This window comes from Aedes aegypti, chromosome 2 (genome assembly GCF_002204515.2).
Source record: "Aedes aegypti strain LVP_AGWG chromosome 2, AaegL5.0 Primary Assembly, whole genome shotgun sequence".
NCBI classification, from domain to species: domain Eukaryota; kingdom Metazoa; phylum Arthropoda; class Insecta; order Diptera; family Culicidae; genus Aedes; species Aedes aegypti.
In genome coordinates this window covers 255947707-255964158 of record NC_035108.1, presented here as the reverse complement: position 1 = coordinate 255964158, position 16452 = coordinate 255947707, and the positions used below count along the sequence as shown (strand labels likewise).

The 16452-nt window shown below is 34.9% G+C and overlaps 1 protein-coding gene across 7 annotated transcripts in view; it reads left to right on the top strand.

The window, feature by feature from the left end:
* Positions 1 to 16452, top strand: part of LOC5564177 (arf-GAP domain and FG repeat-containing protein 1) — a 195154-nt gene that overhangs the window by 142350 nt on the left and 36352 nt on the right. For all 7 annotated transcript variants that reach the window (XR_002500497.1, XM_021844821.1, XM_021844827.1 and 4 more), the window contains one exon: positions 10255 to 10443. Coding sequence is in view for 6 of the 7 variants with exons in the window: in XM_021844821.1 (XP_021700513.1) it covers positions 10255 to 10443 (189 nt within the window). In the remaining variant the exon portion in view is untranslated. The remainder of the gene's footprint in view (positions 1 to 10254; positions 10444 to 16452) is intronic.

Below are 16452 nucleotides of genomic sequence, written 5' to 3'. Positions count from 1 at the left end.
TAAGTCGGCGTTTGAAGGACGCGGTTTTAAGAAGTATTTCAATCATATTCGATCTTCTATCATCATTTTTTATTTGAAATATTGATTAATGCCCAAGTATAACATTTTCCGTAATCTTGATCTGGTTACATAAAATATTAACCTTATTAGGTAGGAGAGTTTGGATGGAAATGTGAAACGACAAAAATTTTATTTTTTTTTTCAAATGTTCCAAATCGTATTGAAATTTACAAAATAAAATACTTTGGTGATACTTAGACACAACATTTTGAAAAGATTGTAAATTTGCTAAAAAAGGAATAATTATGTAAAAGTAAACTTTTCTGTTTGAAAAATTGTTGGGAATATCTTAAAGTTTTGGAAGTACAATAAAAATTTCCAAATATGGTACTCAACTAGACTTACTACCTGCAGAAGATCATATTGAATATTCCCAATTGGATATTGATCGTAAAACAGTATATTAGAATTGAAATAAAACTGATTTCGGTTGGATTTTCAAGTCACTTTTAGTCACTTTTTTGAGAATCGAAAGTCACTTTTTAGTCACTTTTTTCTCAAATCTGGTCACTAAAATAACTTTTTTCGGTACCAATTTTCGCTACCAGCCCTGTTAGTAGGATAAGGTATAGATCTGGGAGTCACCAATGGTTGGTGATGCGATCCATGATATAATCACGCCTAATCGGATTCGCGGTATAATTCGATAATCGCATTGAATGCCGAACAAGTGTTCGTCACTCGCTCAAGCAGGAGCTAGCGACGCGATCAATAGATCAAACACTACTAACTATCCGCGGCGCTTTTTCATTTCACTACGCGAACAACGCGCGACATGTTTGATCCTGCCCTCATCGCCCGCCCCCGCAGGAGCAAGCGTCAAGGTCGAAGGATCAAACACAACTCAGTGATGGGAAGATATAGCTCCAGAGTATTGTGGACAAAGTTATTCCAGAACATATCTGGGTCAGGTAGGGTAAAAATCACATAAACTTGTTAAACTCTTTTATCATTTGGAAACGAAATGTTTTCAAACATAATGTGAACGGACCCGTTATTTGTAATAAGTTACGAAGGCTCAGAATATTTTAAAAATTTATAATAAACCAAAAGTAACACTAAGGCCTTTAGAATATTCTGGATTTTTGCCATAATCAACACAGGTTCATAAGTGATTTTTTAGCGATTAATGTCTACGTTTGTTGGTTTACAGCACTCAAATTTAACAGAGTTAACAGACGTGTTCACAAATTTTGACAAGAAATTGGATATTGGAAGTCTGTCCTGGAATTCAGATCCTACCAAATCTACTACCGTCTTTACTAACCCAATTCTCTTGAAACTTTCTCGTTCCTATCCATAAAGCTTCATATGGCTCAAAGAGTGAACTGTTATGAATATTGTTATCTCAAGGTCTTCAGAACATACTGAAGTGAATATGAATTTAAAATTACTCCGATGACAATATTTGCAATATCTACTGGATCTTCTAGTACTGTTTGCCAAACAGTTAGAAACAAAATAAGATATACAGGGTGTCCATCCATTCGGGAAATCCGGGAAAAGCGGGAAAAACCCGGGAATCCCAAATCACCGCGAAAAACACGGGAAATGCCCGGGAAATTGAAAAGCATACCGGGAAAAGATGTATTTCGAATAGAAGAATACCGGTTAGTTTCAATTTTAATAACTATAGACGAAACACAAGGTTGAGTGGACGCCTGCCTGATAAATCGAGCTTCGCATTCTGACTAACTGTGAGATATTGAAGGTTTCTAGATTTATTTTTCGGAGTCTTTTAAATTCCTGGAGAGATCTTCAGTACTTTTTTATACAATTTATACAGATTTCTCAGGAGATTCTTTGTATATTTTTGGAAAAATATAAAGCAAATTTGAATAAGTTCTTTTGAAACATTATTGCAATTCTTGAACAATTTCTGAATGCGTCTCCCGCCTAGATTGTTTTCTTTGAAGATGTGCAGCATGAGATTTTTGCAGAAATCCTACCTGGAATGTAGGCAATAATAGGGCGATATTCAAAACTGAAAAGGCAATAGATGGCTCTTTTTCAGTGGTAGTAAAAACGAAATCCTGAAGCAAAGAAAGCTCTACGAAAGATGAACTAAACACAAAAAGTTATGTATTCACTATACACTTGATTTCTAATCACTACTTTTTTGATCCAGTTTCCAAATTGCAAGTAATTTACGTTTTTCATTATTTTCCATACGTTTTGACAGTTCTCCGACTACCATTCTTCCATGCGCTTGTGTTGAAAGTTTGAGAAATTTGAGAATCCAGCGTGATCAGTGGGAGGAATACAAACAACAGTGTCGTCGCTCGGCGGCCGGTGAAAGAAACTGAATGTTCGAAAGGTTGTTGCCTGTACTTTTTGCTGCTGGCGCCAACTGTTAGCGATTAGGAACGAAATAAACAGTCATTACCCTATTGACGAGTTATTTCAAAATTCGTTGAAAAATCACTAAAAAAAGTAATTATTAGAGGATTGCTAATAACAATTTTAGTAAATTGTATCCTTGGACGGTGTTTCTTGATATTCTAAGCAGATTTCTTGCGATTGGTGGAAAGCTAAGCTGAAAGGTTTTTCGCAATTCTCCTGGTTGATCTAGGTGGTTTTCTGCTGAAATCCTAGGCAGATTCATCAAGTGTTCCTGTTCGAAGGATTCCTTGTATTTGGTAAAACTTTTTTAGGAATATTAACTTGACTAGTCCTCTTGATCTATGATATATGATCCTCACCAGGTCCCTGATTTGTATAGATTTCTGCACATTTACAGCGAAATTTTCCGGCCATTTTCAGTGAACTAGTTTTGAGATCTTTAATGAATCCATGGCGAGATCATTTAGGTGTTCTTGAGTAGTTTCATGTTTAATTCTTGAAAAGATTTTTGCAATTTTTTTATGGATTTCTGGAAAGATGCTGTTTTGATATGTTATTTCTATAGCAGGTTTCTTACGAAAACAATTAAACAATTTTTGGCGATATGTCGTTTCTGTCAAAAACGATCATCTCTCCTTCGATCTGAATTCAAAAAAAGTTTCACAAGATCAAGAATTTTTCCTGGGTCTAGTAGGGATATATTTATCGCAGTGATTCTAATGCATTTATAGAATAGCTGCCAAATATTTTCAACGGATCCGAAAGATATAAGTGATTTTTAACAAACAATTTGGAATAATAATTTAATATAGAAAAACTTGTTCTGAATATAGAAAAACTAGTTCTAAAAAACTAAATGCAAACTTTCAGTTTTTAAATTTTATAAATAAAACGCGCTAGAAATCTTTAGTGATTTTTCAATTTTTCCTCTATGTCCTTCACTTTCGATAGAGGACAAGTAGAGTACAATATGCTCAAAAGTCTACAGTCTAGACTCTAGAGATTATCTTAACGCAACTAGACTCTAGATCCACCTAACGCCACGTTTCACAACCAGGGATTTGCAGGCTCCCAGCCATTTAAAAAACTCGTTGAAAAAAGCACCTTTCAGCAAGTCAACCTTCCGTGGTTGCCCAAGTTAGAAAACATGACGTTGTTAATCCTCCTCAGATTAATCTGTTACTTCAGGAAACATTGCCTTAAACTTTCCATTTATATTTCTTTGCCCTATTTAAAATAAAAGACACTACACGTTAATGCTTCCAGTGGGCAATCGCCCTTTGAAGGAAGCACCACACTAGACAACGGACTAGCATGCAACGCCCAATGGCACAGTCGGAAAACATTCCTCTCGAAAAGTTTTTCGGTCTGAGGCGGGAATCGAACCCACACTCCCTAGCACGATGCGGCTAAGTGCCTTGGTGACACTAACCGCACGGCTACGAAGCCCACATTTATACAGAAATGTCTCGTAGTTATTCAGTTGCTAATTGAGGAACAAATATTTTTAGGCATAATGTAATAATCCTGTTCATAAACGCCAGCCAATCAATCATTAGTCTGGCGAGATATAATGGTATTGGATTATAAATGTCAACGTCAACGTCCGGTTATAGTTCTGCTATAACAGACATAAAACTGCGCTTCCCCGTAGCTAAAGTCCACCTTTTCATCAACCTTACTATTCACGGAAGGGTTTAACTCTCTTTGATGATGCGGTTACCCAAATGCCGATATCTGTATCTTCATCATCGAAGCCAAACCTCGAGGTTTTCAAAGCACAAATCTAGAGTACCAAACAACCGTTCGCGCTGAAAAATTGATCGATGGTCACATCCAGTGAGTTGAATTCTCAGCACAAACGGTTGTCTGGTTCTCTAGATTTATGATTTTGAAAATTCGAGCTTTGACTTCGATGCTTCTTCACTTTAGGACAGCTCAGAACTCAATCTACTGATATGGAATCTACTGATATGGAAGGAAGTTAAGTCTAAGTTCTTTATTGACTGTAGCTTTACGTTATCAAATGCTTTACTAACAGGCTTTGGAAAATTTAACGATCATTGACACACGACGCGAGTCATAATTTCATCCAATTTATCCGCCCGCATTCATACAACATGCATGAAATTTATCGTTCGTGGAAGATAATGAGCGACGAACGAAAACAAGACATACACACACCACCCACTGCAGTTCAATTTCAGAAGCCATACAATTTGCAGGACACACCAACTTTCCATGACTTACCGCTTTCGAATTAAATTGAAAAGTCTCTCGGTTACTTACTTTTGTCTTTGAACAACCCTCTGAAACTCTGTGTAAAATGACTGCAATGTAATAATTCCTTTACAGGCAAAATTTCAAGTTATTTGTAGTTCGTCATCCAAATTTCAGCCAATTCGGACTACCAGAAGCTGAGATACAGCACCCCAAACTTGGGCATTTTGTATAGAAAAACAGCATTTGGTTACTAACTTATGTCACTGACTGTATGAAAAATAGAATAAGTGTTTTTTATTTTGTTATATGCAATGGAACTTCGACCGAAAACTACGATTTTCACGACTAAAAACAATAAATAGCCATACAATTTTTTTCTCAAATTCTGAACAAACTCATATTCCGAACACTCCGTTTTTGTATGACGATTTGATTGAAATGTTTCGCTGAAATATGTCACAAAAATACCAGGAAATGGCAGTCAATTGCAATTAAAATTTAAAGTCTTCCAATCTATGTTATACTCCGGGAGTAGTGATGATTCTCTTGTTTGAGGTTAGTAAGACTAGCTCAGATAAATTTATTTGCGAAATCAATCGTTTGAATATGGTTTATTCATGCTGTTAGGAATTTTAATCAAGGTGTTCGGAATATGAGACAGAAAGAGCACAGTGTTCGGCATTTGAATTAAAATGTTGTTCCATACTCTTACGTTAAAACCATATTTTACAAGTTTGAATTACTATTTTTATCGAGTCACCCAACAATTAACAGTTAGACTGAGAAGAAATTACAATTTTAACAAATACCGATTGATTAATGCGTATCAGATGTATTTGAAATCACTGTTGGCCTTAAGTGCTCGGAATATGAGTCAAAACGGTAACGGCGAATCTTCGGAATGATTTTTGATTATCTGTTTTGTAATGTTGAAATCATACAAATTATTGTTTTGTAAAATTGCAAAATTTACGCATAACATAAACTGTATTTTCACGAACATTCTTGTTTGAAAAGCTTAACAGAATAAGATTGAAAAGCACCATTCATGCACTCTAGGATACCCGACTGTATTATTTTCATGTATGCATTCTAATTTGTTTTATTCTATTTGTATTCATGTTTGTAGAAAGATAGCACAGATCGCTTCAACGACTCACAAAACTCCACCAATACCACTACGGCGTTTAGCGACTAGGGTTTCCTAACATAAAAATAATAGAGAAACTTTAAAGTAGATGGAGTACCGTGTACCTTTTAATTCCGCTCCTAAATGCTTATCTTTGACAGATACGCGTATTTCGACTACCACTTGCAGTCTTCTTCAGTGTCAGTTACTCGTTTCCACTGGATACGAGTAACTGACACTGAAGAAGACTGCACGTGGTAGTCGAAATACGCGTATTTGTCAAAGATAAGCATTTAGGAGCGGAATTTAAAGGTACACGGTACTCCAACTACTTTAAAGTTTCTCTATTTGAGATTCTACTCAGAGGATTCGAACATTCATTAAAGAGTGATAAAAATAATTTTCGAAAAGAAATACGACTGAATCCATGTACGGATTGCATATGCCATTCAATTGACTGACTTTACCCAGCATGCAGTTGTAGGCAAAGAAAAAAAATTTCTCCGTACCGACCTTCAGACTGGCTGCAACATCACAAGAGACCGCCCATTAACTACGTAAGACAATTTTGGCGGTTTTTAAACCCCTTTCCCTCCTTGATAAGAACTTTCGTACGAAAATTAAAAATAATTTATACAAAGCGTAAGAAATATCAAACCCTTCCTCTCCCCATAACGTAATTAATGGACGGTCCCTAACGTGTGACATACTGCATAACTGCACACATTTCCTGTGAAGCAGCGTGTGGGAGCCCAACCAAGGGAACGATATAGCTTTGCAGCAACAGCAGCAGATGCGGAACTTTGCCTTGGCTAAAGTTTTGTGAAAGCACCCTGGTCATAATCGGTTTAAGTATGAAGGGGTGAACATAAATTTTGGTCGTTCAAACTAAAGTGTGGCGATGATAGTGTGTTATCGCATAGTTTTGTTGGAAGTTAAGCACTAATTAGCAGCTAAACTATAGTACCCGGGATAGCTGAGCGCATTGCATTTGACAAGCAGTAGGCAATAGGTATATTTTTGCATGACATTAGAAAAACGTAGTGCTAGGCAACTTTTAACCAGTTACAGGTGAAGATTGAATTTCAGTCAGATCTGGCTCTCTAAACAGGGTGGCCACCGAACCGGGAAAAACGGGAAAAGCGGGAAAAAGACGGGAATTTTAATCCATCGGGAAAAAGACGTGAAAAACCGGGAATTTGAGATGGTCACCGGGAAAATAATTTTGAACGGACATCTTCAAGCCCTAAATCTACAAACCACCAAAAATAAGTTGTAGAAAGTTTATATGGTTGATGATATTACCATTAAGCCCCTGTAACCTTGGACAAATTACATTTAAACTTTAATGATTCGACTACTTGTAGAAAAAGTTTACTTTGTTACACTAAACTTCTTAGAAATGTTCCATATTAGTTGGTAATGTTTCGTAATATTTTATGATTTTATTCTCTTACTATCAGGCCTTGATTTTATCCCTAGTTTATCTGACTCGAAATTTTGAATCAAAGTTTTAAAATTTCTTACAAAAGTTTTAAGCATTCAAACATATTGAATTCATAAATTCCTTTAGTTATTGAATAATACATCAAACAATCTGAATATTTTTGACAACATTGCTTTATTCATAAGAGTTTCTAATATATCAATCGTTATCTATAATCGGCTACAAATTAAATAAAGACTCATGTTTCAAAAAATCGAAAGATTGAAATACTTTCAAATAGGGTGGTAATGAGATGTAAAAAAGAGGCATATCTATATAAACTAAAATGGAGTGATGTTTGTATGTCACGAGTTGGCTTGAGAACGTGACGATCGATGTGAACAATGCTTTCACTTTTTTCATCAAGGGATCCAACGTGTGTTTGTGGAATAATGTTTTTGAAAATCCTCCGAGAAAGTTGAAAAAAGGGAAATGCAAATTGGACATACATAAACTTCGGAATTTTTGTCAAAGCCTCTACGACCTACTGGTCAATACGACGTTTGACGGGACAGCTGACAGTTAATAATTATGGACTTGGTAGCTTTTAAAATAAACCCATGTCAAAATGAATCAAAAGTACCAAGAGTAGAAACCGTCCTATTGGCACATTTGGAGGGGATTAGGAGCAAAAGGTTGTAAGTGACAGAAACTCAGTTTTGATAAAATCGACAAAGTTTTTTTGTTCCATACTAATTTAACGGGAGCCAAAAAACAAGCCAATCTTCTACGAATAATCTACAGTCAACCCTCCATGAGTCGATATTGAAGGGACTATCGACTCATGGAAATATCGAGTCATGGAACAGCAATGCTATGGAAAGCTGTTTGAGGGGACCATCATAGTAACCATGAAATTTTAATTTTAGTATGGTTCCATGAGTCGATATCGAGTAATGGAACATCGACTCATGGAGGTTTAACTGTAGTTTTTCCTATTGGATGTAAATATCAGTATTTTTTTAAGTATATTCAATTAAAAAACCGGCCAAAGAGTCACCCTTTTGCGTTTGGGCCCCTCAATTAAAAACCGGGAACATTTGGAAAATTATATCGGGAAAACCGGGAAAAAAGCGGGAATCTCAAAATGGATATTTGGTGGCCACCCTGTCTAAAAATTAATTCCGGAATAACATCGACATATCATATTTAGCTTTTTTAAGATCTGACAAATAACTGCGAACTATTCATTAGATCTGCAAACATCACACTTTGCAATGATTCTGAAGTTGCAGGAACATTTTTTTTATATTATCTTCAGATCTTTTGTCTCTTATGTCAATCAAGTCAATATCACGTTTGATCACATGAAGATGGATCGAAGCCTGAAATCTTTAAGAGTACTAATCTGGAAAACCAGACAACCATTCATGCTGAAAACTTGAACGATTGGTCTCTCGCTGGTGCTGACCAATCAATTGAATTTTCAGCTCTGAAGGCTGTCTGGTCCTCCAGAATTGTGCTCTTGAAGATTTTAGGTGTGGCTTCGATTCATCTTCACCATAAGCCCGTGAAAAAGCTCGAGAAATGTTTTCATGGTGATAGCTAGCAAATATTGTACAGTTACTGTTAGTAGTTAGAATGGTTTCAAAATGTGTATTTTATTATGAAAAAAAAAGAAACGATTCAGATATTTAAAGTGATGTGATATGATGGACCACTTCCCCCCAAAATGGTTTCTCTTTCGATAAAAAATAACACCTTTGTGCTAAAAACCATGTTGTTGTGGAGGTTTTATGTTTTGGTGAAACTGGCAACACTGAGCTATATACGATTTCTATTATGATTTACGAGCAGTGTAAATTGAGAGAAAATCAAGTAAAACCTAAGTTGATAGTTGGAGAGTTGTTCTTCGGAATGTAAGAAAATACTAAAATGTAGTCCAATTGTAAATTTAGTTAATTTAGTGTAAATAATTATTGAAATAAATTTCCAGCATTGAAGCTGATCAAACAGAATCTGCTGTCAATAAGTGTTGAAACGTTCCGAAGCTGAGACTACCCAACACATGTTATCTTGTGGCATATTCAACGTAAGGCGGTGTCTCCTATCGCTGTTGAAGCTAATTATCATCACAGTACTTAAATGTCGTTGTACTGATTTCTTTGCCGCTCGTTGTTTGAAGTTGTTGAGCATGACAAGCTTCCTGATCGTTCCTTTTCAGCCAGCCGTTGGACCACTTCCGTCCTTTCTCGGCGACTCTGCGGATACGACCATTTTCCTGTAGCTAGTAAAATCCACAAAACGCTCGAAGGCGGTTTCAACTGTTGTGAATAAGTTACTTTCAAACTTTATTTCAACTTTTGAGAATTTAATTATCTGCTAGCGAATTCATTCATCATGATCCTCACAGCAAAACATAAATTGTAATACAGTACTGACCCGATTTTGTCAGCCCCCTTTTGCGTCAATTCCGATGCATGTCGTAACTATTGCGTAAAATTACACTCATTTACAAATTACAAGTAATTTCCAATTCAACATGCTAAAATGAACCGCTTTTCAAGACCTCTGGGTAGATATAGGGTAGAAGAAACGAGTTTGGCGCGAGCGTATCAGAAATGCCCTCTATCCATATTATGTATGAATAATATCGGATCCTGAGTACGACCTACATCTTTAACGATACAAATTACCTTATGGCGAGGATGTGAATCCCGCAGATCAACAATCTTTACGGACTGGAAATTTTATGGATTTTCAAGGGCATAGAATATCTTCGTGCTTGTCTTAAAAAATACATATTCTAAAATAGTCAATTGAAAATAAAAACTCAGTTAATCACGGTGCAAATTATCATAGAAGCAGGCTCTTTTCCTGTGGCAATATAATGCTAGACAGAAAAAATAATATTAACGACCAAAGTTGTGTTCGCAGAAAATCCCGCCTCCGAGCCACTTTCCCGTATGCGTGACTAATTCATGTTTGAACAACATCTTCAGCCGTAACACAATTAGAAGCTTTAATTGTTTTAGCATGCGCTTATTCTCTCTTTTGTTCATATCTATTTCAGACGGGGACTGACTCCACCACATCGCGTCAAATCCATTTCGATGGCCACATTCACACAGGAGGAAATCGACTTTGTGCGGCAGAATGGCAACGACACATGCAGCAGGACGTGGCTGGGCCTGTGGGATCCAAAGCGAGCCATCAAACAGGAACATCGAGATTTTATGATCGACAAATACGAAAGGAAGAGGTAAGAGATTTATCATGGAGCTAATAGTTTAATAGTTGTTTTTTCATCTATTCTCAACGATTTGTAACTCGAATTCAAAGTTTATTGGTTTTAGTTCTGGATACTAAAGTTTAGTTCTTTTTTACAAACAGATATAAGTCGAAGGATTGATTATTTTATAGGAATGATTATCTCTGTAATTCGATATATGTATACAGGGATGGTAGCAAGTCTTTTCAGTCTTGATCACTAATGAAAGTCTCGAAAAGGTCTTCATTAGTTCAAGGTTGTATTACCGAAAATCGCTTTTCCTATCTCCCCTTGCAGGGAGCTCTTATGAAATATTCTAAAGGCTAGATCAGAGAATCGCACGCAATTATTCTACAGATTCTTCAGGAATTGCTTCAGATTCCTTGAGTTTTAGGCATACTTTCAAGAACTTCTACAGCAGTGCTTCCCAAACTTTTTTGAGTTTCGTTCCCATGAAAACTTGAAATTCAAACATTTGAATAAATCGTTAAACTTGTGTTGAGGTTTTGATCAATATCTCATCATACCATACCAAAATTGATCAAATTCAAAGTGTGTAGTAGTCAATCATGATGCTTCAATTAAAATATCTCAAAAATAATGTCTCCAACTTGTACATCCATGAAAACGCCATGCACTATCTATCATATGCATCAACAAATCTATTATCCTGGCAACTATGCGATTATCAAATCAAATTTGGCTCCTTTTCTGCTTTTTTATAATATTTGTTAAATTGTCGAAATAAATTTACGAAATTTTGAGTTATACAGTTTTGGCTGTTCTGGAAACAGTCCAACCTGTATAGAAAATATAAGAAATAAAAGTAAACTCTGACTATTTTTCAACGCTATATTCACTGAAATATAACGTTGAAAAGATGTTTTTTTTATAATTCAGTGCAATTTAGGTTTTCCTAAAGCATTGATCCAAGCAATTTGATGTCACTTATTTTTAAGTAAGCTGATTTACGTGTAATGTTTAGTGGTTGGGCCCAGATAGCCGTAGCGGTAAACGCGCAGCTATTCAGCAAGACCAAGCTGAGGGTCGTGGGTTCGAATCCCACCGGTCGAGGATCTTTTCGGGTTGGAAATTTTCTCGACTTCCCAGGGCATAGAGTATCTTCGTACCTGGCACAGTAAGTTCTCAGTTAATAACTGTGGAAGTGCTCATAAGAACACTAAGCTGAGAAGCAGGCTCTGTCCCAGTGGGGACGTTAATGCCAGAAAGAAGAAGTTTAGTGGTTTGATCAACAGAAAGATTTTTTTTCATCCAAATCACATAAATTTATTTATAAAATGATTTTTACTGCCTTCTTTTAAAAAATACCTAACAAAAAATCATTTATTTTGAACTTTGAAACAAATTTCAAATATCTCCAAAAATTTCTCACAAATTTTCTTATTTAAAAATACATTCAATTTAATCTTTGGCAAAAACCAATTAGATTTCAATGACAATCATTAAGTTTTGTCTATTTTGATTTAGACGCGTTTGGAATTGTGGTGTCGAATAAATTATGTATATGCTTTCATTGAAATATGAGTGTCTCTGACAAACGTTCAGTTAGTTTTTGCTTCTCAATTGCTCTCATATCATTATTTTCGCCCCCTTTCTAGCTTTCTCGCCCTCCGAATTCAGTTTTACAAATTTTTGCCGTCCCCCCCCCCCTTCATTGGACCTGAAAATCGCCCACAGGGGGGCGAATTCACCCGCTTTGGGAATCACTGTTCTATAGGGATCATTCCAACATTTTTTTAAAAGATTCCTTTAACAATTCTCTTAGGAATTTGTTTAGCGATTTCACAAGGGATGCTTTCTATACTTTCTTCAGAATTTGCTCCAGGAAATCTTACAGCACACCGACACGACGCACTACCTCAGTAATTTCTAAACTAAACTAGAAATCAATGTTTCCAGTGACTATCCCTGTAATTCCTTCAGAAATTTTTCGTGTGTGAATTCTATAGATTTTTTCAATTGTTCAGAAATTTCTACAGGATTTTTTCAAATATGATTTATTTTTCCATTAAAACTCAATAACAATTGCTCCTTGAGTTCTTATGTCGATTTTTTTCAGTTAATCTTCCTAGCATTTTAAGAAGAATTCCTTCACGAACTCATCCACGTTTTTTTTCCAGGAATTGCTCTGAAAACTCCTCCAAGGATTCCAGAGATCTACACTGTTGGACAATGCATTCAATTTTTTTTATTTTCCGTACAAAACAGTCAAATTTGGATGTTAGATCTCAGATATTTGTGGACTAATATGACTGAAATTTTCACAACACGTCAAGCATAATCATATTCAACATATATTTTTAAGTGTTTTTCCCATTCACGAGTCCAAAAGTAATGATGGTTGAACTTAACTTATTTTTTGCCGGGAGGCTTTAAAAGTCAAACCAGTTATTGTCTTACTAGTGGAAGAAAAAAAAAACAGTGTGATAAAAAAATGTGTTGAAATTCTTGTTATGTCTAAAGTTTCATTTAACTCAGCCCATAAATAACTCAGGCCTAGCCTACCAAAGTTGACTATTTTGTATGGAAAATCGAAAAAGTTGCAAATGTGTTGTCCAATAATTATTTATTAAATTCTACCAGTGACTTTCAAGTTTTTTCAGAATATTCTCCATGAGTTCCTCCAGCATTGAATTCTGTTATTGTTCCTTGAAGCATTCCTCGAGTAATTTCGCAAGTAAATTCTACAAGAATTCTTCAAAAGTTCATTAGGTGTGAAACCATTGAAACAATATTCGATATTCCAATTATAAATATATATTTAGACAGTCCTCTCCAAAGATAACAAGACCTCTTTAGGGTTCTAGGATTTTTTTTGGATTATTGCAGGAGTCCATCAGGCACTTCACAGGATTTTCATCAGATATTTTTCTAGGATTCCTTCAGGAATGTCTCCCGGCTTGTTTCAGGAATTTCTAAAACTATTTATGCAAAATTTTCTTGGTAACCCCTGGATATAATCTCAGAAGAGCTTCTTGATAAACATTTAGAGGAATTTATTGGGAAATTTATCATAGATTTTCTGGAGGAGTTTTTTTTAAGGAATCTTCGCAGTAATTTCTGACTTTATACTTAGGAAAATCGCTGGTCGCAAGCCCTGAACGAAAAATAGTGATGGACGATTCACTGGATAAAAAAAAATCCTGGTGTTCTTTTACAAGAATATTTAAATAAATTTCCGGAGAAAATCCTGGCGGAATCTTCATAGTTTTTCTAAAGTTATCCATAGAACGCATTAAATATGGATTCTCGAAGGTATATTGAACGAATATTTTGCAGAATTACTTAAGAAGTTCGTTAATGAATCACTCAATGGACTACTGAAGAAGTCTTCGGAGTTAAACCTGAAGTAAACTTTAGGCAAATGTCTGAATCATTTTTCAGGTACAATTCTTTGAGAAAATCATGAATTAAATATGCAAGATCCAGTTATACTAGTCGTTATGTTACGAAGAAATCCATTAAAAATTTTGGAAATATCCTGAGAGCAGTGGTTTTCATATCGTGCTCCGTGGAGCACTTGGTCCTTAGCTTTGACATTTGGGTCCTTAGCTTTGATTTATTTTTATTCGCAAATTTGTAAATTTTGGTTTTTGATTTTTCTTATTTTTATTTTTGAACATCCCTATCATTTTCTATTTTTCTTGAAGTTTCTTCAAGAATTCTCTTCTTCTTCAAAATGGGTAACTAATTTTTGTCAATAATAAAAATTTGAAGTTTTACAGTACTTTCAAAACTATGATTTTTAAAAAAAATTTCTGAAACATATTTTATTTTCCGTGCAACTAACGGAAACACAGTTTTGAAGCAAAATAAATACCACCAGGCTATGCTTCTTTGATAGGTTGATAGTGAAAAAATATAAAATATACGAATTTTTGGATAACACATCAAACAAGAATTAATCATTTGTAGGTTACAAAAATTTCAATTTTTCAAACATTTTTCTAAAATTCAAAAATGTTTCAAAACTCACCAAATTTTTCCTGCCAAAGTTGAAGTCAAAAATAAAATCATTTTAATTTTCGAGCTATAAAAAATACACAAAATTCCAAAGTGTACCCCGTCTAAAGGCGGGAAATTTTTTCATACATTTTGTATGAGTCAGTCTTAGCTGTAAAATGTTGTTTTCTTGAATCAAGTATAGAAACAACTTTTAAAGTTGGGAAAATCCAATCTACTCCGACTGAATATTTTTAAAATCTGGGCGTGAAAGTTTTGTCGAAATACTTCTCCTCCTTGAAAAAATATCTGAAGAATTCGGCAACAATACGGCCTAACTGACTTGAGCGATTTCCCTTAATCGATCCTCTTTTCGCTAATAACTTAGCAAAATTATATAATTCTGTAATATTTCTTGTCAATGAAGCAAGATATAGTGATTCTTCTTCCTACAGCACAAACATATTTTACGAAAAGAGAATTACTTTTCTTCAATAACGCAAAGAGAACAACGATGAAGAGAAATCGTTGAATGCAGATAAGCCATCATGAAAAAACAATGCTGAAATTTTTCTTTCTCTAGACTTGTATTCTTGAAAATTTCAGGTTTGGCTTCGAATGAACCTAATGAAAAATTAACCAACATAAATATTAGTTCACGTTTTTCTTAGAAATTAAACAATCGATTTAGGCATGCAAAAAGTCTAGATTTCAAACTGAGTGCTGGTTAAGAAAAGGTGCTCCGCACAACAATTTTATTTCAAAAAGTGCTCAGCGAACCAAAAAAACTGAAAACCCCTGCTTAGAAAAATGTCATATTGGATTCTCTGAGGAACCGTCCATCCATCCGGTAAATCCGAGAAAAGTGGGAAAACCCGGGAAATACAAATGACAGTTAAAAATACGGAAAATATCTGGATATTTATGACTCTTTTTTTTTTACTTCCATGCAATATGGGCAAATCTCGTTTTTTTTCAGAAGGCCTGTCGTACTTCGCATCATGACTAACTTTTTGTAAGTTGGTTGAGAGATACTTAACGATTTAAATCTTTGAAACATTTCTTGAAGGGTACTCCATATAGATTCATGACGATTTTTTAATGAGATCTTTGCTAGAATCCTTGCGATTTGCTAGTTTTGCGATTAAGTTGTAAATCAATTAACTTTCCATAATAATGTATAATAGGGAATACAGTAGGGACCCGATTTTGTCAGCCCCTAGATGAATTTTAGGCTGACAAAATGGGGAACCTGACAAAATAGGGTCATATTTTTTGTTTCTGTTCGACGCGTAAATATTTGCTTATGAACCACGTTTACAATCTACATAGACTTTTTTTGTTTTTTGTTTAACAGGGGGGAAAAGAGCGGCCCTCACATTGTCAACCTAAAATTTCGCGTTGATGAAACTATGCAGGATAGCCACCCTAGTTTTTCACAGTAAACAAAGAATAGTTCCCGCGTCTTGAGTAACAGGTCCATTTAACGTCTTGGAGAATTAATTATTGGAAAAGTTCTAAAGATTTGAATGAAGACGAAAATATTTATTGTGAAAAATCGTAGTGATCCCTTTGATCGGCAATTTCGCTCTGGCCGGTAAGACAACTGGAATCAATCTGAATCCTAGTTCTACATGACCGTTGAATTTTCTAAGAATTTTTCTTAGCACACCAAAATTCCTAAAAAAAAGTCAAATGAAAATTCTTCAAAGTTTGTTTTTTTTTTAATTTCTTTAAAATATCATCAGTAATTGCCTAGAAGATCTGCATAAAATTCCTTTAAGTATAATTCATAGAATGTTTCAACTGGAGAATTGTATTTAAATTTTCCTTCAAAATATTTTGAAATTCATCCAGAAGTGTTTTGAAGTTTTTTAAACTATTATTTCAGAAATTTACCAGCATTTCATCAAGAATTTGACCTAGAATTGTAAAAAAAGCTTACTGTATGAAAACCAAATAGTAATATTTTTAGAAACTTTCTTTAGTTTCCGTTTTTTCAGTGTTCTAAGAAGTATTGATAAATGACATCCGACG